Here is a 26651-nt window from a genome sequence, read left to right as displayed (position 1 = left end):
CATTTCTTGAAGCTTAACGGTGTTGCTTTCTTTAAAAAACTTTTATTAATATCTGAAAGTAAACTTGATTAATAATCTTGCTATTTTCTGAATTATTCTTCATATTAATTATTGTTAACAAAAAGGAAACACATTCATCGAACTTCCAGTTTTCTTCACAAACCAATAATATTCTTCCAATATGGCATTTATGTGCCCTGATATTTTATAATGCTTACTGGATTATAAATAAATGGCACGTCTTAACTTGGCATCAAAATCCAACAGTATGATTCTAAAATCAAGCTTTCTAGTCTTATCTTCTCATATCCACTTGACACCCCCCACCCCCGCCTTTTCTGCTCTACTCAGAATGGTCATTTACACATTGTCCATCTTGGCTCTGTTTACTCCTTATCAGGTGAAATCTGCTCTGTACCCCTACAACCACAGACTTCATTTCAGGCAGGCATACCCAAGCAAGGCATACCCTTGCAACCCAAGCAAGGCATACCCAGGCAACCTGCAAGCTCTAAGCACAAGACCGGGAGAAGTTCTGCTCTTCCGTGAACAAAATAAAACCTCCATGTTTGAAACCAACAGTTTTGGGGTGCTTGGGTAGCTCAGTCAATCACCCAACTCCTGACCTTAGGGTCCTGAGATCAAGCCTTGCAATTGGGACACAGGTTGGGCATGAAGCCTGCTTAAGATTCTGTCTCTGCCTCTGCCCCTCTCTTCCACCCTCTTTCTCCCTCTCTTAAAACAAACAAACAAACAAACAAAAAATTTCGTTGACTCTAAATTTTCTTGGTGCTGATCTACCCTTTCAATAGCATATTGGTTAGGGCATGAGATCTTCGAAGACCTGGACTGTGTCATTAACCAGATGCACACATTGGGGCAAGTACTTAATCATTTTGACCTTTAGTTTCCTTATCTGTTAAAAAAAAAAAAAGAAGAAGAAGAAGAAGTAACAATCCCCTCTCCTCACAGGACTACTGTAAGGATAACGTGAGATGACTTATATACTGTGTTTAATTCAGTGGTTGGCACCAAAAAGGTACTCAAATTTATTTGACAGTATCATTACATTGATGAAACTGAATTCTTAGGAATTTCTAGCTTTTTTAACTAACTTCAAAGTATCTGTCTCCTTCTGGTGCTTTTAACTTCGCATATGTGACACACTACTTGTTATTCTGTTATCCAGCATCTGCAATGGTCCTGATACCTGTCAGATTTTTAACTAGCTACTCTCTCTGGGTTGCTGAATTCATCAGCTGCATACCTGCTTACCTACACTTGCCCAAACATTCGCAACTTCAGTATACCCCCAATTTTTCTCCTGGTCCTCGCTTCATCGTGCTTCTGTTCTACCACCTATACTTCCATGGTGACACTTAACCGCCATGTAACACAGGGACTACAAAGTCTAAACCGAACCTCACAGGACAATTTAAGTTCTACGTCTTCCATGAGGCCACCAATCTGAATCCTCACTGGTCTATTCCAACCGGACACCTAAAGTGCAGGTTGTCTGTACTATTGTACAGAATGTGTCCGTCCAATTGTGAGTCATGTCACTCACATGTTCTTCATTCAACAATGATACATATGTAAGAATGAATCCACTTCAAGAAATTCCCAATTTGTTAAACTAGAGACTTGTCAAAACAAACGGCAGGGGTGCCTGGGTGGCTCAGTCAGTTAAGCACCTGCCTTCAGCTCAGGTCATGATTCCAGGGTCCTGGGATGGAGGCCCATGTCAGACCCTATGCTCAGCGGGGAGTCTGCTTCTTTCTCTCCCACTCCCCCTGCTTGTGCTCACTGTCTGTCAAATAAATAAATAAAATCTTAAAAAAAAAATGATAAACTTTTTTTTTAACTACAGACACTAAGAACTACCAAAAAACTTTCATATGGATTTCAGAAGAAGGGGTACTACTCAAGTACACAAAATATATACACAACTGAAAACCAAGCAACTTTCCTTATACCCTCTGGTTCTCCATATTTCAGCACTAATGCATAACTGAACTATAACGAAGGAAATACAGTTATGTGTGTGTGTGTGTGTGTGTGTGTGTGTGTGTTTACATGTATAGGTGAGGGTGTATGATTTTTTCTACATCTTTACTGAGATACTTTGTTAAACAGTGTTGGCCTTTTATATGTATTTTATATGCAATCAAATCATTTCACATGAATTACCAACAGATTGGCAGAGGAAAAAAAAATGTGGTTCCTGAATGCTTTGTTAAACCAGAGAATGTCCGTCACAGCAATCTGTAGTTCCCTGGTTAATCTTTCCTGGCAAGGTCTGGCCATGCCAGCGCTAGCCAGCCTCAGCAGTCAGAATGCCAGCAGCTCCTGGTGCAGGCAACATGCTCAGCAGGAGGAACGGTATTCAGTCCCTTCATCTCCATAAATAAGATACACTCTAACTAGGTCTGGAACATTTTCTTTCAGAAAGACCTCTCTATTAAAGTTCATAAACTACAGATTCAAATAATGAGAGGAAAACTGTTACATTTTATTCATAACTGAACTATAACGAAGGAAATACAGTATTGAGCTAACTTAGTCACGGGTGAATCAACATTCTTAACTCCACCCCACTAGCCCAACTGGTTTAAAAAAAAAAAAAAGCTACTGTTCAGCTTTTTTTAACATGGTTGTGAATAACAGTCACAGTCAAGAGGAAAAGAAGATCAACATGTTTTCTGGGGTGAGTGCTAACTTGGGCAATAGGTTTTCCAATGTTTCTTCTTTTATTTGTATATACACAATTGTATGCATTAAGATAGTTCTTAAGAGGGGCACCTGGGTGGCTCAGTGGGTTAAAGCCTCCGCCTTTGGCCTAGGCCATGATCCCGGGGTCCTGGGATGGAGCCATGGGGCTCTTTGCTCAGCAGGGAACCTGCTTCTCTTCCTCTCTCCCTCCCTCTCTCTCTGCCTGCCTCTCTGCCTAATTGTGATCTCTGTCTGTCAAACAAATAAATAAAAAATGTTTAAAAACTAAACCAAAACAAACAACAAAAAAAGCTCTTAAGATAGTTCTTAAGGCTTTAGTAGCCTTTAAAAAAAGGGGGGGGCTGGGGGCAGAAACCAATGAATATGGATTAACTCTGAATGATTTGGTTTATTTTCAAAATACTTTTTATTTTGGGGAGCAAGATCCTTCTATAAAATCTTACCTGTATACAAAAATGATTCATAACATTTTTACTACTAAAATAAAAAATTGTGAAATCTGCCACACTGTAAAATACAATCATAATTTGCTAAAACAGAATATCAAGAGAGGTATTCTGTGGTTTACTATTTACAGGAATTTAGAGAACTAATAAAAAAATAAAATACTGAAAATTGTATTTCTTTACTTCTCAAACCCAAACCTTCTCTCCCATGGCAATAAGACTGGTACTTTCTTAGAGTAAAATGGTGACAAAGTGACTAGAAAAGAACACAATCAGGTGTATGTCATTTTAACATGTAGCCTATACATGTATTTGAATATGCAAAGGAAGAGGCACCTTAGATAAAATAAAAACACCTGATCACATCATAAATCTGCCACTGACAATGAGTGTTTGTTTAACCTTGGTATGTACCTGACCCTAAACAAAATGATCGATTAAATTTTTATCTTTAACCTTGGCTTCAAGTCTTCACCTTCTCTCCCATATCCCATATCCAAACATACCATACATAAGAGATCTATAATACATTCACAAAAAGATAAAATTTCCCATAATTGCCAAAAACATCAGTCCCAAGAATATCTGCCATTTTCAGTGCCTTAGGTTAAAGAAATAAAGCTTTAACCAGAATTTCAGGGATCAGCCTCTGAATGAAAAAGTACTCTCCCTTAAAGTGACATTTTATAGGCTAAGTCAAATCTTGGAAACATAATTAAGTGATAACCTTGTCCGGGCTGAGTTTTAAAATTTTCTATTTGAAAACCAAATCAGACTATGTTCTTGGTTTTTAAGTCACAGATTTCTTGATTGGTGGCAAAAGTAGCCAAGCAGGTAATGATTTTTAATCACGTTGCAAATGGAGGAGAATACAGGCTTAAGGGTTGGGGAGACTGGAGGAGACAGTCTTATTATACTGTCATTACAATGAGGGAGGTTGTAAGGAAAGTGGGGCCTGTAAGAACTAGCAGTTCTCACAGATAGGACCTTTGAGGATCGGTTCATAAGTGACTCATTACCTTCTTGACAATTTAAAAATGGATAAACATATGCAAAGTCTCTTTTACAGCCCTAACTATTGTGATGCATTCTTCTAAACTAAGAACCTACAGAGAGAAAGCCTTAACATGGGTAAACATTAGAACACTACCAACCCCTCCAAAAATGAAAGCCATTTAAAATGTGGAAGGACAGTAAGGGACAGAGTAATAAACTTTGGAGAACATATATTCAGTTCTAAATACATACGCCCCTTGGTTACAAGACAAAAATACACTACCGTCTTCACAAAGAGTCCACAGAAGGAACCAAGAAAATGAAGGATAATCAATTTCCTTTATATCAGTTCCACATGGGGCACTGAGGTGGTATGAGCAGTGTAGCAAAACTGAGCCTCTCTTCGAAAAAACTTTTCTCTGTTAAGGAACCACAATGACTGTTTTGCCCTGGTTCCTCTCAATTTCTTTTCTTCTAACTGTATTCTCCATATCATGAGAACATCCGCCTACCAGCCTTTCCCTCCATCCCTTTTACATATTGCTAAACCCAATTATGGTTTAGTGGCATAACAAGAAAAACTCAAAAAGGCCAAAAGAACTCATGCTTCTAGTCCCATTCTGCAGTTAATGATCTCACATGTGTATCTGGACTCAAAGACTTAGACTGGAATCTCACTTAGCTCCATCATATATATGCTAGTTTATATATAAATTTAGAAAAGTTTCTCAACTTTTTGTGTGCTTATTATTTCTCTACCTAAAAAGTAGGAATAGTAATGGCCCCTCTCTTTCAAGATTAATGTAAGAACTAAATGAGATATTTACTAAATATCTAGCACATTATCTGGTCTTATTAAATTCTAACTATTAACTTTTAATTATAACCTGTTTAAAGTCCAAGGATCCCCTTGGGCTTAGCACAGTTGTTTTTCCAGTAAGATTACAGATGTGTGACCAGCACATTAAAAAAAGAATTTACTAGAACAACAGAAAATACAGAGTGCAATTAAGGGGAAGTACTGTTTCAAAAATCTTTTTTGTCAGATACATACACACACACACACTCTCTCTCTCTCTCTCCTTCTCTCACTCACACGCACATGCTGTCTTTTTCTCAACTAAGCCTCCTGCAGTTTTCCTGTGCTGCCTTCTCTATGTAACCTTCAACAGCTAACACAGCTGGCTCTTGCTCAAGGGCACAAGAGCATGTTCTGTAAAACTCTACAACATTTAGCAGGCTGTGCTTGTTTCTATGTACGTCTCTCCCATTAGAATATAAATTCCAAGGAAACTTCTTTTTTATCTCTGTATTTCTGACACCTGAAAAATGCTGAAGGCTCAGTAATATTTTAATAAGTAAATCATCAAAATCTAATAGGTATTAAAAACATACAAAAAATTTTAACCACTTAATCATTATCTGATCAAGTTTTATTACTGTATAGAAATATAAATTTAGCTGGAGGTCTCCTACCAGCTAAATTTATATTTAGTTGTTCTCTCTCCTGAAGTGCCTATTACACTCCCTTCCATCTGGAAGTGATGATACATGATTACTTAAAAAACTGAAATGGCTGTTGTGCATAACAATCTTTGAAAAGTACAACTTTAGAGCACACAGATGTGCTTCACAGTTGAAGTTGTATTTAAGGAGACCAGCCACATACATGCTTCTTTGGGAGATACAAAGAAAGGCATATTACTAGGCAGCAGTTGCTTCTTTTATACGGCAAACTGTCTAGGATCCCCTTTCACGTGTACTGCAGGTACTATGAGAACACATCTAAATAACACTGGGCAGGTTCCTGCTTCGGTACTTAATACAGAAAAATAGGAAGAACTTTAATATTTTCAGTATCACCACCATTCTCAATTCTACTTAAATGTAAGAATCAAAGTGATACAAATACACCAACTCTGTTTTTATTCCATCACAAAAGGCAAAAGACTAGAAATAAGTTCTAAAGAAACACTCTTCACCATGCTTACAGATACCAAAGTCAAAAGCTGAAAGTCTACTAAATCAAGGTTACATATAACACTTGGTTTTACACTTGTCAAAAAACAAAATAAAATAAAAGCAAGTAAATGTTTGCTCTAAAAAGAGACTTAACTTTTTAAGGTATGGGTTCCTTTAAAGCGATCTTCCGAAATACTTGTTTCTAAATCATTAACAACTTAACTGAAAAACTGGAAGTCTCCAATTTATCAGGATTACAATTCTCTTAATATAGTAAGCTATATACATGAAACAGTAAGGGAAAGAAGAATGGTATCAATATCTTAGGGCTCAGGCAGCACTTTGCTTCCTCCCCAGACTAATGAGTAAGAATGATCATTTTACCTAACCCTAAACTTGTTAAACATCTTAGGAAACAGCTATTTCACAAAAATCTCCTTTTGCCATTTCAAATACATTTTAAGTTGTTATGAAACTCTATTTCAAAGTAATTTATTGGGCTTGGACATTAAAGCCAAGTCTTAACAGTTAAGAAGACTGATTTATTCAAAGAAAAAATACGAGCTTTGATACATACTTTTAAGAAACAAAACTGATTAACAGTGGCAACAAGTTCCTGCTACCTGTTAAAAATTCTTCCCTATATTTGGAATGATAATTTTAACAACCCTAAGAAGGGGGCAACACTCACCAGTATGAATCTTCTCATGTCTCTGTAGCAGGTACTTCTGTATGAAACGCATGTCACATTGACTACATTGAAATGGTTTTTCGCCTTAAAATAATTTCACATCCACAAATTAGTTACTGGATAAAACACAGTTTATAGTTACTATTTCTGAGGAAAGATAAATCTTAGAAGCCCAAATTCTGGAAAATTCCAAATTATCTACACAATATATGTATACTGTTCATTAATCTAGTAACAAACTATAGAAATGATCCCTGAAAGTATAGTCTTATACTGTTCATTAATCTAAAAGAATTTTATTTCCTCAATTTCCCCCCACAATTATAAAATGCACATTCTCACAATCACACAAAGATGAGATCAAATCCCTCTATATCCAAAAGAAAGAAGGGAGGAAGGAAGGATAGAAGGAAAGAAGGAAGAAAACAATTTAAAATGATTTAAAAATCAGAAAGCTAAATAGGACTCTTGGTTATCTGTGTCGTAAACAGCTCCTCTCTCCTTTTATCTGAAAGAAGATCCACCCACCTTGGTCTCCCTTTATGCCCTTTCAATTATTTTCTCCAGAACCTTCAGAACTTTCAAACATCTTCCTCCTGACCTCCCCCACCACCCCCCAATCTGACCTCTTCAATCATTCCCCCTTCTCTGCTGGAAACTTTCCTTCTAAGTATTCTTGAAGTCTGCTCTATGCAAACAATCTTTCCAGAAATCCTGAAAAACACTCCTACCTTATTACTTTCTCTCCTTCCTTTTCAACCATACCTTCTTAAGAGTAGTTAACCTCATGTCTCAATTCTCCACAACCCACCTGTGCTTTAACCCTTACATTCTGCTTTCTTAAAAACTACTTGTGATCTCTTTGCTATTTATTTCAATGGTTTCTTCTCAGTTCTCTATCCCTCTCTATCCTTTCTGAAGATTGTAGCATTGCTGATCATATCTTCCCTGGAACTCTTTTTTTAACTTCTGGGACACTCTATTTCCTACTTCATTAAACCTACCCTACCACTCTATCTTCTCCACCCACACCCTTTAATTTAACCTATGTGTCTAGTCTGTTTCCCCAAGGATCTGTGATTAGTCTTTAGGTCTGCTCTCTGCAATGTCATGTTATTATCATTTTTTAATATTTGAAACTCATATTTCACAAATCTGTATTTCAAACTCTATCTGAATGTCTTGCAGAGGAATATAAATGTTGATAGGCTTTTAATAATACATTCTTTAACTGTTTCTCTAGCTGAAAAGAACACATTAAGCCAGATAAGTGTCCAATTAAGACTAACTAATTTTACACATCCCTGCTCATTGTTTTCTCATTTAAAGTTCTTCCCTGGTTTCCTTCTGACATTCTGGCCTATGGAAATCTCTGATTTAAAATACAAGGTTAAAAAAATAAAATAAAATAAAATACAAGGTTAGCTACAGTCTTAGAAATAGATGACATTCACACGAGGTGAAAATAGCAACAACAAAAACCTTACTGGCCACAAGTCCATTTTAATTGAAGAAATACCTGTATGAATGAAGACATGTCTCTGTAAGTGATAGTTCGTTCTAAAGGCAGCATTGCAGTGCTCACAAACATGAGATTTAGGGGTTTTCAAACCAAGTGATCCATCCTCATTTATTGTAAGGATCTAGTTAAAAAAAAAAAAGGCAAAAATGAAGTTTTAAAAACATAATATTAACTTACAAAAAAGGTAATGCCTTTTAATGCAAACAATCAACACCAGAAATTATGAGAAGTTTTTTCCTCATTTTGAAAGGGCTGTAAGAATAAGGTTATCATTAACTGTAGGAAAGTACAAGGTGACTCAGAATGGTAAAAATCACTAATAAAACCTTGGAAGCTGGTAAGATCTCAGCACTCTATCCCCTCCTTTCCAAAGGTGACGTCTAACCGAGTCCCTAAGTGTTCTCTGCTGGGGTGAGTATAACTTTATTTTCAATTTCAAATTCTCATATATGCAAGATGAAAGTTTTATGTTTTAGACAGACATGGCTTAAGTATCAATCAGTATAGGACTGGTTAAATCATGGAAAATGAATGCAACTTAATATTATGTAGTTGTAAAATAAAACGAGAAAGCTATAGACCTATATGGAAAAAGCCCAAGGATTTATTAAGTAAAAAATGCAAGGTTTAAATGCAGTACATAATTTTGCAAATTTTTGTATACAAGAAAGTACATACCAAGATACATATTTATTTGTATATGCACAAAAACTATTTAAGAAAGATACACATGGAACACATACAGTGAGTTATGATGGCTGGGGAACTGGGCAGAAGGGAGATAAAGTGGGAGGGGGACTCCACATTGTTTATACTTTAAAATATACTTATATATTTTAAATACTCTTCTTAATCACATAAATGCTTATCTATTACATTTTCTTTCTTTCTTTTTGCTGAAGAGAAAAAGCAATCTAAGTTTTTAAGTCATCTGGCATAGAATTTGGAGTCTGGTTCACTCTAGGATCTCTAAGGTTACTTATTCTAGGGTTATTAAACCATTGTTGGGCATATTCCTAAAAACATTTATTGGATAAATAAATCAAGAGTGGATATAGGCAAGGAAGACAGGTGATAAAGAAATCATATCGTCCTGGGCTTCCTGAGGTTGAGAATATTATGGGCCTGGTTTGGACAGTGCCAGAGAGAGCAGCTCATCTTTGGGCTTCATGTATTCCAACTTATCAACCATTTGTTCCTCATGCAACATTAAACTGTCTCTCTCATTAGACACATAGCAGAGTAAAAATAATAAATGATCTTTTTTTTTTCATTATAGGGGAGATTAGAAATGAAATGGCAGAAGATGATGTGAAGATAAGAAGCAAAGAAAGCCAGTAGGAAATCAGATCACTAGAGCATGGCAAGTAAGAGGGAAACAATACTGGAGGTAGGGGCATACAGTGTAGGGGCTATGAAACCGCGTCCCATACAGGGCAGAAAAATCTAGAAAACATCTTGGGAAATACAAGGGCCTGTGAAACTGATTAGGGCTTGTAAACACACAGCAACAACCCCCTTTCTCAAATCTAGAAAACAGGAGAGGTAAGGGGGAAAAGGCTTTAGTTTTTAAAGGCTTTTAGTTTTTAAAACATTCTTTTACTTTAAATTCTGGAAGACAACTCAGCCGGTACTGTATGTAAATCAATGGTAATTATTATGCAAATTATACAGGATATTTGGGTTCTGGGCAAACTGCCAATGCGGGTCAACAATGCTTCAAAGTCTATGCACCAGAGTCATAAAGAGAAACATTTGGCACAAGAATGGAAGTGGGTGTCACAGCTTCCTGATGAGAGTCAGTGAGAATAGAAAGTTTCATCTCTGGCCAGTCCCTCTAAATGTTTTGACCCCTCCAAGTCACAAAATAACATGCAAGTTAACACTATGCAAAGCAAAACAAAAACCACAAAATCTTTTCAAGGAAGATTCAAAATATTTCTATCATAAAACAAGTAACAAAAAGATGTTAAAAATTTTATATAAAACAGAACTAAAAACAAGATAGCCCCAGGTATTTTTTTCACGCATATGTTGATAACAAATAAGAAGATCCAGTGCCAAACACATGGCAACTCAACAGCTTTCCGTGGCATAGCAACTGCAAGGGGGGGGGTCTCTGTGAGGAATGAATCCGGCCCAAGTTACTGACTGATGGGAAACGGATGTGATCCCTGACTGTACAAAGCCCTCTTATAAAGAGTTAAGGAGTTCTAGGTCATTGTTTTCAGGCACTGAAGGTAATGCTGCCTTTCACTGTGGATTCAAGCTTTAACTGAAGGTGGATTTTATGGATGAAACAGCAAAACACTGGCTTGTGAATAAGAAGACTGAAAAATCTAGCACATTTATAAGATCAAAGACAGAAAAATCACATTCTTAGACATTTTACTATTTCTCTCTCTTTTTTGGGGGGGGGGGCAGAATAGCAAACATATTTGTATAAAGGACACTAAGTAAAATCCATCTTGCCTCAGAACAGCAAGTGGCTCTTCCAATCTATAATCTCTTTTAAATATACCCACGTGATTCTGCCAGTTATACCACTATAACCCCAGTGCCCAAAATGGTGTCTGGAGCATAGTGAGACTCTATAAATTTCTAACATGGCTGTCTGCTACTCATACCAAACATCCTTATGACTCAACTTTATTCTTTTTCAAAATTTTTGCCAGAAGTGATACCTTTCAATTTTTTGAAGTTATTAGTGCCACAGTGACATGGCTATGCAAAGAACAAAGGCCCTAAGTGGAAAAGAAATGGCACATTACCATAAGCAAAATTTTCTTCCTTGGTATAGATATGGCTTCTGTTCTTGTTCACACCCTTTCAAGATCCTTTGGTGGAATGTAATTTACCAATTAAATGTGTCTGCTTTAGAGATTAGCAGTCTCACTTGCTACTATAACTTGTACCGTAAAATATTTTTGCTTTTCTTTTCCCCCTCAATTTATTAACACTATTACAACTGAAGATTTTAAATTTCAAGGTTTAAATCTTAAGATGCCTGCTATATTACCTGCACATGATTTATCTTGCTTCCTGTCACTCCCTACTCTTCGGAGAAATTTGGTATATTATAAAGACCAAGAAATTGGGCTTTATCAAGAGTGGAGAAGTTAATAGTAGTCTAAATAATACTTAATATACTTGATTTTCTTATCAGTTTATAAATTCAAAACAGAATTTTTCAGTAAAAAAATTTCAAAACCAAATGGAACGCCTCAATTAATCCGCTTTCTTAATCTCACGGTCCATTAGATATATTTTTTGATCTGACCCAAATCTGTTATCTTAAATAATACATCAATTTCCATCAGGCACTAACAAAGTTCTATTAAATTTAAAGATTTTTCACTCCTCAAGGGTCACTGCCACTGAACAACCTAATATCCTTCAGGGAGGAAAAGTTTTGCTGTCTTAAAAGACAGAAATTATCTTCTCCATTCTGTTATGTACTATTAAAATTATTAAAGTATACTTTGAGGTAATGATTATAGGTTTTATCATATATCCCTAAATCAACCTAAATCACCTTGTAAACCACCAAAACCCAAAAGACAATGTAAAGGAGAGAGTTTAACTTTCTCCTGCATTTGTGAGTCAGTTTACTGCAACGGGGGTGGGAGGGGTGGAGAATAAGATCTTCTAAAATTCTCTTTCTTCTTCAAATCCAATTAAAAACAGAAGAACAGTGCCATCCCAAAGACATACAACAAAATAACACATATCCATAGCAATAACCAGCACACTATCTTGACCCTCCTAACTACTTCTAATATCCCACCCTCACATTGTCACTCTCATTCTTCAGAATTTTCACTCTCTCTCCATACTAGATTTTATGTATTACAAATTTCATTTTAAAATGACAAGCTTTTGACAGTGCCAGAACACAAAAGTCACTATATTTTAGGCATGGTACAATAATAATGCTCAGCATAGTAACACTGAGTTTTAGGCTAGGTTTTCCTTTGTCTAGGTTTCCCAAATATTAGGCAAAAAAAATATATGAAAGGTTTACATCAAAATATTTTTTTAAATTAGGGTTCAGTTTTGTGAGAAAATTGTTTACTCAAAACACATCTCTGAGAAAATTAGAGAGAAATAAAATGCCTGGGTGGCTCAGTCGCTTAAGTGTATACTGACAGCTCAGGTCAAGATCCCAGGGTCTTTGCTCAGCAGGGAGCCTGTTTCTCCCTCTCCCTCTGCCTGCTACTCCCTTTGGCTGGTGCATTCTCTCTCTGACAAACAAAATTCTTTTTTTTTTATAAGTTATATTTTCTTGTTTCTGATGCAGTGCTCTTTTTTTTTTTTTTTTTTTTAAGATTCTATTTATGTATTTGACAGAGATCACAAGTAGGCAGAGAGGCAGGCAGAGAGAGAGAGGGTAGCAGGCTTCCTGCTGAGCAGAGAACCTGAGGAGTGGCTCCATCCTAGGACCCCGGGATCATGACCGAGTTGAAGGCAGAGGCTTAACCCACTGAGCCACCCAGGCACCCCATAAATAAAATTCTTAAAAGAGAAAAGTAGAATACTAACACATTCTTTTACTAATGTTCTTCTTCATTTTTCTCATAAGTACTATTCTGTACTTCCATCCCCAATTTTATAATCAGTTCTTCAGCTTGAAGTCAACGTGTAAGAGAAAGTATGACACATTATCTATTTCTTGTCCCCTTTAATTAAGTTTTCCTGATTGAAAAATTCAATTAAAGGCCTTTTTTATACCAAATCACAAATCTTTTCTGGGAACAAATGGTGTATGATAAATTGCTAAGAAAGGGTTCTCTATATCATTTACAATCTATTTGATCTGTGGAATACTCTTATCCTTCCTGAGATCAGCACAACTTTGAATAATCCGTTTCTACTCAGACCACCTCAAATGTTAAAACAAACAAACACAGCCCCTTTCTTCAGCTCCTGATGAGAGATTCTGGCACATCAGAGGCACCCAAACTATTTGCTAAGGGAATGAAAAAAAAAAGATATATTTCTGAATAAGAAGTAAGGAATTAAAAGTACTCTGCCCTAATCATTCAGTTACTAAGACATTTGAAAAAGACCTATACAATGTACACAATACTGGATTAATGTTGTTGTACGCATTTTTCTTAAAACGATTCTCAGAGTTCATTGAGGTTGACTCAATAATCCTCACGGAAACCTCTGTGTTACTTCCTAATTCACTTAACAAGTCAGTATCTAAGTAAAGTGGTAATAGCTCATTCCTTACTTCTTATTCCACAAGTTTCTAGTATTAAGACTTTGGATTTTCAAGCATAAACATAAATCACAATCACCCTGGACTCTTTTAAAGTATAAATAGAAATCCCCTCCATAAGAATCCCCAAGGATAGGGCCTGGATATTTATAACTGGAAAAGCCCCATAGGTGACTCTAGTAAGAGCCAGGAGGAGATGCACTGACATGAATGCACAGAGAATGAATTATGTTTACTAAAACTTTTCACACATTTCTGATAACTTTAGTTATTCACAGTGCTCATTCACAATAAAATGAGATTCAAAGGGGCAATGGAACTAAGTATAGCAATATAAAAAAGAATAGCATGTCATTAAGGATGAGACAATGAAGCAATTATAAGCATCAAAAAAATCCCATTTAAAGTCTACCAGTCAGGAGTTTTCAGGGGTAAGAAGCGGGGAAAGCCCTAATATCTCAGTCCTTCCAAAGGGCTTCATTATAATACATACAATTTTTTAAAAAATGTTTACATCATCAACACAGACATTAGACTACACATTATCATTCAAATGCACTATATTAAAAAGAACACAACACATTAAAGATTTCCAACAAAATTGTTAAAATTAATTAAATGACATTAAAAAGATTTTATTATATAGAAAAATTTACTTTCATAAAACAGCTTAATCCATGACAGCACCAAATACCTTGACCTAGCTAACACTCCCTAGCTTGACTATCCTCTTCTTCAGATACGTTGCCAAATGTATTTTGGCAATTTTCAAGTTTCAAATCTACTTCTGCCATACAATAAAGGCTTAGAAGCAATTATTACTTAAAATCCATGGCCACTAATGATGACATAACAATACAGTACTTCTCACTGTATTGCTCACTGCTCTTGAAAAGAGTCACATGGATGTATATATGGATGTGTAAGCTCTAATATTTTAACAACAAGTCTATCATGTTAGTTATATTTTCTGTACAGATCCCCAATCTAACATTACACAATGGTGGCACACACCTAAAATATTCATAATGGAAAAATTCAAGGTCTGGGAAAGATTTGGGGAGAGAGTAGAGTCCTCTAAACATACTAAATTATAATTCTTTATGAAACCTAGAACTGTTTTTAAGGAATTTAAAACAAGCGACACATTGATTTATAAATGAGATAAGCTTTTCTTTCTCTTCTTCTAAAAAGACAGAACTAGTTACTTTAATGAAAAATATGAAGTGTAAAATTTTTTTTAAAATACTTGAGAAAATGTAAATTAACTCAGTGGTTCTGCCTCAAATTCTAATACGCCAGACACCAAAACCATTCATCTGGACACTGCAGACCAGTATTAGAACAGTCACAACCATTCTCTGTTACATTTAATGTGTCAGAGCAGCTTAAAAATAATTGTTTTTGTTATTCTCAACCCCTCATCTTCCATATATTATTTCTAGTTATTTCACTCTCCTAGGAATTCCCTAAAAAGACCTTCCCAAAACATTCTTACATAATATACTTAAAATATGCCAAATCTTTCACCTAGCAATTATAGATATAAATTTACATAATACCCTTAAAAATATTCTAAGCATTAGAATTAACTCATAAACATTATGAGTTTATCTACAAATTAGACAAGCAAAATAGCTTTAAACCCCTAAAAAACTGATATGCACTTAGAAACACCTAGAACATAGCACCAAATAAATACTTCAAGTAACTCCCTACTAGAAGATAATCTAAGTTTTAGTCAGAATTTTAGGATACATTATATTCAAGAATAGTACCAGAAAAAAAAATGGCAATAAAATATCATGGAAAATGTAGAACATACAGTTTTTTTTTTCAAAGACTTTATTCCCCATAGATTAGCAGTGAACCCAAAGTAACAATCACTATTGCAATATTATAAATTAATTTTTACTCAAAACCGTGTATTGCTCTGTATGCTAAAAACTTGATTTACTCAACAATGTAAAACAACAACAAAAAAGTAAGATAAGTCACTGAGAAAAAAAATTAACCCCAAGAAAACAAAGGGAAGGAGAAAGGAAGGGAGGGTTTTCACAAACCATGAAATATAAAATGCCAATAATTATGGGAGAAAAAAAAGTTTAGTATGGCTATTAACTAAAGAAATTAGAATTTAAACTATAATGAAATGTCCATCTTAAGCTACAAAAAACGAAGTCTCACACTTGAAAGTACAGACAGGCCACACCTCAGGTCCACTACAAGTAACAATGTAACTGGTACAACATTTCTGGAAGGAGCTACTTCATCAACGCTTTTGAAAGATTCATGCCCTCTGACTGATGACTGATTCTACACACAATTTAAGTGCAGCATGATTTAAAATGAAGGCAAAGATAACACAACTTCCCACAACATAGCCATCACCAAATATAATGTGATACATCATAAAATATTATGTAGCTGGTAAAACCTAAAAATCTTTAAAAAGCCATTAATAACTTTGAATGTAAAAATTGCTTACACACTGTTAAAAAATTAGGACATTTAATCAATCAATTTATGTACACAAATTTGAATACAAAAAGGGAATATGGCAGAAAATTATGTTAGCTATCTCTGGCAATGTGACTACGGGTTATTATAGTCTCTATATTTTTCAAATTTTTCTATAGTAGGTATACATATATATCCCAAAAGCTATGATATGTTGTTAATGTTTACCAACAGAGTAAGGAGTAAGGTGGTAGGAAGTGTTTGTTGATATTCAAGGTGTAAATATTCTCACTATGGCTAATTTTAAGTTACTAATGATTTTAGCACTGGATTGCAAAATTCCTATAAACTTGGCAAGCTCTGGCAAGCCAATTCAAGCTGGCTCCAGCCCATCACTGAGTCCAAAAATAGACAAATTATATAAATAATGATGATGATCTAAATCACAAATGCAAACATAAGGAGCCATCAAAATTAAAAGGTCATGTTATATTATGACTAAAAAAAAAAATTCTTCTTCACTATATGAGGGAAAACAAAGATGAAAAATAACTATAAATATGTAAACCTACCACTCAGAATTCAGAGATGTCTTAGGAATACCAAAATGCTACCTACAGTCAACTATTACCATACCAAAGAGGAAAAAAGCAGGCAATTACTACTAGTATTTACTAAGTCACTTATTTACTGATCTATTCATTCACCCATCAAGTATTTATTAAGGGCCAATTATGCCTACCATTCCAGGCTCTTGGGATATAACTGTGAATAACATAATCCTGCCCTCATGGAGCTTACATTCTAGCATAGGTATCCAACAACCTTTCCCTGACAAATAACTGGTGCTGAATTTTCTTGAAATCGTAATATTAAAATAAGTAAAACTAATATGAATGAGAAGCAAGGGCAGAAAAGAGACACATGGAAAAAGAAAAGTTTGTTTTTAGAAAAAAGAGATGGTTAAAAAAAAAGTAGAAAAATTAAAATCAATGGCCCACCACCTCCATGCAGACATGTATCCCATCCTCCTGGAGATTCTGATACAGCATTCCAACTTCACTATGCCACATGGGATGTTTAATGTTTGCCTTATGGTCCAGCCAGGTTCCTGCCCATAAGATTAACCAAAAGTTTGGGATTAGGAGGTTAGGGACCACCACCTTAATATATTCTTACTTTTGCAGGAGAACGTTGTTTCCGTTTCTTCTTTTTCTGTAAGTCTACTGGCTCTCTGATTTGTTTTTTGTCTCTCATCAGTTGCTCAGATACATCAGTAAAAGTAATTTCCTGCTTTACACTTATCTGTTAAAACAAAAAAGCCAATTTTAGAAATAAATAAAAAGTCCATTATGACAAAGCCACTGCATGTTTAATTCTTTGCTAAACCTACATATAGATGCTTCCAAAATAATAGTGTGTGTGTGTGTGTGTGTGTGTGTGTGTGTGTGTGTGTCTGTGTATGTGCAATAGTATGCTGGAAGAGTTCATTAACAGGCAATAGAGTAGTAAGAGTCAAGAGTATATAAACTAAGAGATATCTGGAAAAGAAGATTGAAGATATCATGGGAAAAGATTTTAAGACTAAAGAATAAAGTAGAAGTCAGGACAAAGTAAGATCAATTTCGCCCCCACATTTAAGGAAACTGATGCTGAAGTTAAAAGCACAAAAGGAGGTTTAAATTTGAAAAACCAGTCAAATATTGGAGGGAATAAAGGGTATTCAGACTTCACAGTAGGCTTTGCTGCCATTTATAAAATATGAAGCAACACAAAATTCTAAAAGGTAAACACGTTAGAACAAAGGTAAGACAAACGATGAAAATTTAAACTCAACACTCTGACAGTATCTTAGCTTAACCTGTACATTCCTGGCCCATACATCAAATCATCACCAAGTAAAGATGTTTATAGAACTGGATATGGTTCTGGGCCACTGTTATGCACAAGGCAGGATACTAATGACACAACAAATAAAAACTACAAAAATGTTATCCTATCTTCAGTTCTCTGTTTTCACAGATAAGAAGAGAGATACTTGTCCTAAAAAAAGAAAAGAAAAAATAGAAACGCACAAAGGTTCTTACATCACTAACAGTAGTGCCAATTCTCATCACAATTGATCATACTTAGTCATCCGCTCTTTCATACTACATTTTCCATCTCTCCTTGAAATGAAAACACAAGAATCTTAAAATTAAAAAACCTTTCAACTCAATAGGCTATGAACCACATTAAACATCCTCAACCTTCCCACCATGTAAGGACATATGAAGTCTGCAACTAGAGGAAGGCCCTCACCTTACCATGCTGGCACCCTGACCCTAGACTCCCAGCCTCCAGAGCTGTGAGAAACAAATCTCTGTTCAATAAATAGAAGCTAAAATAAATAAATAACTCCTTAAAAACAATCCAGGAAGTACCATGTACAAGTGGCTACATTTTTCAAAACACAAACTAAAGAAATGGTGCAAAACATTATAAACATCTTACAGATTCACAGTGTAAAGTTGGAAGACAGCTGTGTAGAAAGGGTTCATGAAGAAAATGGAACATAAAGCAGGGATTTCAGGCTGACAAAATAAGGAACTGGAAGCTCTCATAACTTCCTGAAGTGTAAACATTTCAAGAATCACAAATCAAGAAGAACCTTGGCACAAGAACAAGACGTAAATGATTATTGGGCTAATAATTCTATCAAGTTATAGAATAATACTAGCGAACCTTCCCATGGCTTCTTTTGTTATCATTACTTGGAACATAAAATAAAATGGTGAAATCACCACCAACAAGGCTTTGGAATATAGATATGTTGCCACCTCTGAAGTGATATGTACTGAAATACAAAATTTGGGTTGGGTGTGAGACAGAAGAGATGATTACAGACTATGTAATAAGCAGCTGCTGAATTGCTCTGTCCCATTTTGCAGGGGTACCAAAAGTAGTTCCAATATTTCCATCAGTTTCTAAATTGCAAAGAAACCATGAAAATGTAACATGCAGCAGTAGGAAACAGAGAAATTATTTTTAGCAAAAGTGCCAAGTAGAGTATAAGACAAATTCACAAATAAATTCTGCAATTAGCAGATATTCACAAACCAACGAAGAGCCTTTATGTATAAACACTGAAAAAGATTAACAAGTGTATCTAAACCTTTCAGTTATTTCCACATATATGGAAAGTGGTTTTTTAATTTTTTTAAAGATTTATTTATTTATTTGTCAGAGAGAGCACACAAGCGGGCGAGCGGCAGGCAGATGGAGAAGCAGGCTCCCCGCCGAGCATGGAGCCTCATGTGAGACTCAATCCCAGGACCCTTGGGATCATGACCCAAGGGGTAGGCAGATAATTAACGACTGAGCCACCCAGGCGTCCCTGGAAAGAAGTATTTGCACTAGCATTCTCAAATATAAGGCACACTTTTAACATATGAAAGCCCAGCCTCAAACCTGGAAGTATCAAGAATCAAAACATTGTGAATGTCAGGCACACAGGAAGTTACATTTTTAGAATGCACAAACAAGCTTATTACCCATAAATGGAATAAATTAAACCCCTCTATATATAACATAACCACGCACTAAAGTACACAGATCCAGCCTAAGGTGCTTAGAAAAGATGAAGGTAACTCTAAACCATAAAGAATAGACAGGTATGGTAATAAGTCAGCTAAAAAGAATGAACTGCAAAAAAGTCTGAGAAAACTTAAGTCTCCTTTGGTTTTAAGAAGACAACTGTACTCTTAAAAAAAAGTTTTCAGTTTTTTATAAAGTGGGCTCCATGGCCAGCATGGACCTGTCTACATTTGAGACCTGAATTTCAATGCTGTTCTCACTACTAACCTAGAAATACCATCAAACTGTCAATCAGTCTAACTATCCTTCTTTTGTAAGATCTGACTAAACCCAGGCTCTTCTCCATCTAAAACCTGAAGCCCCCTCTAGGTCTCTCACTTTGAGATTAGGGAAAACTGTCAAGCATGACTGCCATATCGTATCTACCTTCCATACTCCTCCTCAAACTTCTTCCCCAACACCTTGAGAAGAGATAGAATCCTATAATGCCATACCTCCTCACCCCTTGCCACAACCCAAGCTGGTTCTTTCTTGCTACTTCTAAAATGTATCTCTTATCCTGATGTTTTCTTCATTTTTTAAATCTTTCACTTCATTCTCCTGACCCTAAATATAAAGAGGCCTCTCTACCTTGAAAAATACCCCTCTCTTGATTCCCATGATCACTAGTAACTCGAGCCCAGAATCCAGAATGACTCTTTCAAAACTTACCTCAGTTCTGGCCCAAAAATAAAAACAAACTATCCTACTTTTACATTTAACTATTTCGTGCACTTATTATCTTGATTATCCACAAGTAAGATATTCTTCTTTGGTATTTCCCATAGTAGCTTTACTCATTTATTCATGCAACAGCTACTAAGTGTCTGCAATATGCTAAACTCAGTCTAAAATAATTTAACAAAAGCTTTATATTCACTGAAATTCTAATATGTACAGAGCACAATTCTAGAATCCAAAAATTCATCCTAAATATAAGGTCCCTTTTTCAAAGGCCTTAAAAATGTACACAGGGAGTTCTGACGCGTAACAACAACAACAAAACCACCTAGCAATTCAAGACTGTACATATTAGGCAGAGAGAATAAGGGCAGGAATCAAAAGGAAAATTAATGAGATTGGAAGTAACCACAAAAGGCTTCATGAATCAAATAAGAGACTTAACCAGAGCTGCAGGTTTATTATAAATATCCCCCTTTTATTTTTTTGCCTTCCAACCCTGCTACCCTTCCCAAGTTCTTTCTTCCAGACTCAATAATGTTAATAAGTGATATAACAAATGTGAAATGTGCTAAAATAAATTTGCCAGACACAGTGTGCGATAAATATTTCATTTGGGTTACACATTTTGGGCTACCCTCTACCCATAATTCCCAGGTAAGAAGGTTTATTTTAGACTCTTCCTTTTCTTCATTCTCAGTAGTCTACATTCATATCCAGCAACATCCACTTCACTCTAACTTTATCAACCTTGCTGCCTTACATTATCATCTCCCTTATATGTTCTCCCATGAAAAAATTAATATTTAACTATTTTGGGGGGCACCTGGGTACTTCAGTCTGTCTTCAACTCAGGTCATGATCTCAGGGTCCTGGGATTGAGTCCTGCATTGGGAATCCCTGCTCAGTGGGGAGTCTGCTTCTCCCTCTCCCTCTGTCCTGTCCCCACTGTTCCTGTGCACTGCACACGCACGCGTGTACTTCTCTCTCCCCCGCTCTCAAATAAAATCTTAAAAAAAAGAAACAAAACTGGTTTTCCTGTCATCTCCCCAGTGAGGAATCTACAATAGCTGCCCTGGTATCAATTATACTCTCTCCAGCTCAGATTTCAAGATTCTCTATGATCGACTTTACAGAAAAGACCCAGGTCACTTGGCAGGAGTAGTTCTCCTTACCACCTCTCTTTATTTCTGGAGCCATATGTTCCTTTCAATTTTCAATTTCCTCTGTACTCTGTGCTACTGACTCAATTCCTATCTCCAAGGCTCTGCTGTTTCACTGCCTTTCTAAAATAATCTTCCTTATTCTACCAGCTACATCTTCTCTACCTAAAAGCACACTTATATTTCCTCTATAAAATCATTTCTCATGAACCACAATTTTTCTAACAATTTCCTTCTTCTTATGGCCAAACTTTTACAACGAGTAATCTGTGATAAGAATACTGACACAGGGCATCTGGGTGGCTCAGTGGGTTAAAGCCTCTGCCTTCGGCTCAGGTCATGATCCCAGGCTCCTGGGATCAAGCCCCACATCGGTCTCTCTGCTTAGCAGGAGCCTGCTTCCTCCTCTCCTTCTCTCTGCCTACTTGTGATCTCTCTCTCTCTCTCTCTCTGTCAAATAAATAAATAAATAAAATCTTAAAAAAAAAAAAAAAGAATAGCAACAAAATAACTGCCCCCAAATTTAGAGAAATGGTTATTCCTGAGAGTAAAAGTAATACACAGCCATATAAAAAGGATCTGTTTATCACTAGAAGGGAATTGTTTCAAAGTATTGCATCCAGGTAACAAAATCAAGGTGACTGTAAATATAACAAGTGCTTGAATATAAAAATAAAGATAAAACAAATTAACTGTACTGTAAATATACTGCCTAAAGAAAGAATGTTGGCTACACTGAGGAATACTCCTAGAATCTGGAATAGGAAAGTTAAGGAAAGTTAAGACCAAGAGAAAGAGAGGGAGTTAATGAGTGTGTATGAGTGTGTATGAGTGCGTGTGTGTTCACAGGATAGTTCTGGCAAGAACAGTTAAATGTAACTGGTCAACAGGAATAGTTCTAATTCTAAACTCACCAAGTCACAGAATAGGGCAAGGAGAGGAAGCAGCACACTGATGGCCCTTTGTGTGATTCATGAACTATGACCTTCCATTCTGCCTGCCCATGAGTGCATTCAAAATTTTGATTGGAGGTACATTTGTCAGGATTTGACAAGTCATCTTTTGATTTTGAAGGGTTTAGGGAACCATAGTTCACAGCAAATGTTCTAGTCTGTTCCTCTATATTTCTTATGATAAATGTGCATTTGGGCTGCAATGCTAGCAACTTAATAAATTAGTTAACTCTAAGACAAGTAGATGAAGTGCTCAAAGCAAGTTTTCTTACCTGAGACAGTGCTGACTTCCCCCAATGCTACATGGGCATTCCATTCTTTCAACTTCCATAAAATCATGACTTAAGTTCTCTCCTAGTCCTCATGGAAGTTTTCTGAATCTATCCTTCTAATATATATATCTATATATATATTAGATATATGTATATGTTTATATATATATACATGTCTATATATATCTATATATATCTATACATATCTTCAGTAAATCTTTATCAGTGGTTCTCAAAGTGTGGTCCAGGGACTCCTGAAGGTCCCTGATGCCCTTTTGGGCTGTCCATAAGATCAGAAATACTTCCATAATCATACCACTTTTTTTTCCCACTCTCCTCTCATGAATACATAGTGGCATTTTTCAGAAGCTAACATGTGATGTCAACACAGAGTGAATGTATTAGCAAGTATGAGAATCCAGTTATGTTACAATAAGCCAGGTAATACGCATATTAATAAAATTGTAAACAACGTTTCTCTAAATTTTTCATTTTAGAAAACAAGGTTTTGTTTCTTTAAAAATGTTATATGTTATTCTTCACAGAACTAGAACATATAATACTGAAAGGTGTAAGGAACCAAAAAGACTCCATGTATCAAAAGCAATCTTGAGGAAGCAGAACAAACCCAGCGGTATCACAATCCCAAATTTCAAGATACACTACTAAGCTACAGTAATTAAAACAGTACGGTTCTGGCACAAAAACAGACACACAGATCAATGGAACAGAAAAGAGTCTCCAGAAATAAAGCCACAATTATATGGTTAATTGATCTATGACAAAGGAGGCAAGAACATGCAATGGGGAAAAGACAGTCTAATAAACAGTGCTGGGAAAACTAGGCAGCTACATGTGAAAGAATGAAACTGGACCATTTTCTTACACCATACACAAAAATAAATTCAAAATGGATTAAAGACCTAAATGTAAAAACTAATACTATGAAACCTCCAAACAAAAACACAGGCAGTAACCTCTTTGCCATCAGCTGGCCGGAGAAACATTTTTCTAGGTAGATCTCCACAGGCGAGGACAAAAGCAAAAGTAAACTATAAGGATTACATCAAAATAAAAAGCTTTTGCACAGCAAAAAAGAAATTATCAACAAAATGAAAAGGCAACCTACTGAAGGGAGAAGACACCTGCACAAGATATATCTGATAAGGGACTAACACCCAAAGTATATAAAGAACTTACACGACTCAATACCAAAAACAAAACAAACCAAAAAATCCCACAAATGATCCAATTAAAAAGTGGTGAAGGACGTGAATCAATGTTTTTTCCAATGAAGACATACAGAGGCTCAAAAGACAAAAAAAGGTGCTCCTTAATCATCAGAAAAATGCAGATCAAAACTACAATGAATAAAAAAGAAAAAAGAAATATTGCCTCATAGCTAACGAACTGGCTAGAAGCGAAAGAAAAGAATTAACAAGTGTTGGTCAGGATGTGGAGAAAAAGAAACCCTCATGCAGTGTCAGTGGAATCTGAATTGCTGCAGCCACTGTGGAAAAGAGTATGGAGGTTCTTCAAAAAATTAAAAACTGAAATATCCTACAATTCAGTAATTCCACTCCTGGCTATTTACCCAAAGGAAGCAAAAACACTAATTTGAAAACATATATGCACCCCTATATTTACTGCAGCATTATTTATAATAGCCAACATATGGAAGCAACCATATGAAAATGTCCAATGCTGGATAAATGGATAAAGATGTGCTACATGCACGCATAATGGAGTATTACTCGGCCATAAAGAAAGAATGAGATCGTGCCATTTGCAATATAGACAGACCTATGGGATATTATGCTAAGTGAAATAAATCAGACAGAGAAAGAAAAATACCATATAATTTCAATTCTGTGTGGAATCTAAGAAACAAACGTACACACACACAAAAAATGAAGAAACAGATCCACAAAAACAGAGACAAGCTGGTGACTGCCAGCAGAAATGGCAGAGGGAGAAGGGGCAGAACAGGTGAAGAGGAGTGGGAGGTACAGGCTTTCAGTTATGGAATGAATTAGTAACAGGAATAGAAGATACAGCACAGCGATTATAGTCAGTGGTATTGTAACAGCATTGCATGGTATTACATATGGTAGCTACACTTGTGGTAAACACAGCATAATACACAGAGCTGTCGAGAATCACTATGCTGTACACCTGAATCAATGGTACACAATGTGAGATTGTGTGCCAACTACGCTTCAACAAAAAAAAATGAAAAAAGAAAACCTCTCGTTTAGAAGGCAGAAAAATACTGCAATTGGTGGGTACCAATTAGTGGACAACTTCCCAATATTATTTTTTAAAGGTATATTCTTTGTTAACTTGCAATGCAATTTGTTATTTACAAATTAATAAATAAAATTTTCAATTTCTAAAATGGTGAATAATGATCCATATAACCAACATAAGCAAGAGTTATTAGGAGCATTCACAATTTTTTAAGAGCAAGAGGGTTGTAAGACCAGAAATTTTGAGAGCTGCTGACCTAGATACATCTTAACTATATTTTGTGTTCCCTTCCTCTTCTCCATTCACTCTCTTTTAATAGGTACCTGGACTCCACCAACATAAAGAAATGAGTACAGATGGGTGCATGTATGAGTTAGCAGACATACATATATTTCCTGGCTCACTCTAATGAGATTACAAAGGAGCAACAATATCTAACACACTTAGCACCCAGAACTTAGGTTCTAAACACCATTATCCAAATAAGAGGAACTGGGGCTCCTTGGAGAAGTGAATGATTCCAGAACTCGTCCAGGGAAAAACAACATCCTGTGGTACCAGAAACTAAAGAGCTAGAAAAAGGATGAACAAGTGTCCGAAGGACACAAGAACCAGTCTGGAGGAGCTCTTAACCAGCATAGCTGAACAACTTGAGCAACAAAGTAATAACATTACTGGATTGGAACTCGTAGAATAAAATGAATACCCATGCTGAGAAAAACTAAAGTAACTGGCAAAAAATAATAAAGAAGAGACAGCTACGATTAACATAAATATAGCAAGAAGGAGAAAAATACAAAATCACAATTAGGTAAACACCACATTAACTACAACTGGCAGGGTCCACTAATGAATGCTAAAACCAGTAGGTAGAAATCTGAGGAGAAATCAAGTATTTAAACAGACTCAAAGATATCTTTTTTTTTAAAAGATTTTATTTATTATTTATTTGACAGAGATCGTAAGTAGGCAGAGAGGCAGGCAGAGAGAGAGGAAGGGAAGCAGGCTCCCTGCTGAGCAGAGAGCCCAATGTGGGGCTCGATCCCAGGACCCCAGGATCACGACCTGAGCCGAAGGCAGAGGCTTTAACCCACTGAGCCACCCAGGCGCCCCAAAACTAAAAGATATCTTAATTACAAAGGGAAAAATAGCGACCTTATACTGGGGAAAACTGGCAGATACTACCTAAACAAAGAATCAAGGTTAGTATCACCAGTAGTAAGGCATACCAAATTTTGTACCAACATCACTTCTTTAGGGTTGTCAAAAATGCAGAGCTTCGGGGCACTTGGGTGGTTCAGTGGGTTAAAGCCTCTGCCTTCAGCTCAGGTCATGATCTCAGGGTCCTGGGATCGAGCCCCACATTGGGCTCTCTGTTCAGCAGGGAGCCTGCTTCCCCCTCTCCCTCTCTGCCTGCCTCTCTGCCTGCTTGTGCACGTGCTCTCTCTCTCTCTCTGTCAAATAAATAAATAAAATCTTTTTTAAAAAAATGCAGAGCTTCAACCTAATCATGAGAAAACATCAAACCCAAACTGAGAGATATTCTACAAAATAACTGACAATACTCATCAAGTATCAAAAGTCAAGGTCATAGAAGACAAGGAGAGACTGAACTGTCTCATAATGCAGGAGACTTAAGAAGATGCAAAAACAAGGGGTGCCTGGGTGGCTCAAAGGGTT

At 36.1% G+C, this 26651-nt stretch overlaps 1 protein-coding gene across 12 annotated transcripts in view; it reads right to left on the bottom strand.

Moving 5' to 3' along the window:
* Nucleotides 1–26651, bottom strand: part of ZNF148 (zinc finger protein 148) — a 118267-nt gene that overhangs the window by 25331 nt on the left and 66285 nt on the right. For all 12 annotated transcript variants that reach the window (XM_082699661.1, XM_082699662.1, XM_082699670.1 and 9 more), the window contains 3 exons: nt 17217–17342; nt 8348–8471; nt 6829–6912 (listed from right to left, as the gene is read on the bottom strand). In XM_082699661.1, coding sequence (XP_082555787.1) covers nt 6829–6912; nt 8348–8471; nt 17217–17342 — 334 coding nt within the window. The remainder of the gene's footprint in view (nt 1–6828; nt 6913–8347; nt 8472–17216; nt 17343–26651) is intronic.

The sequence above is a fragment of the Mustela nivalis genome (genome assembly GCF_964662115.1).
Source record: "Mustela nivalis genome assembly, chromosome: 1".
Taxonomy (NCBI): Eukaryota; Metazoa; Chordata; class Mammalia; order Carnivora; family Mustelidae; genus Mustela; species Mustela nivalis.
This window is presented reverse-complemented; position numbering and strand designations above follow the sequence as displayed.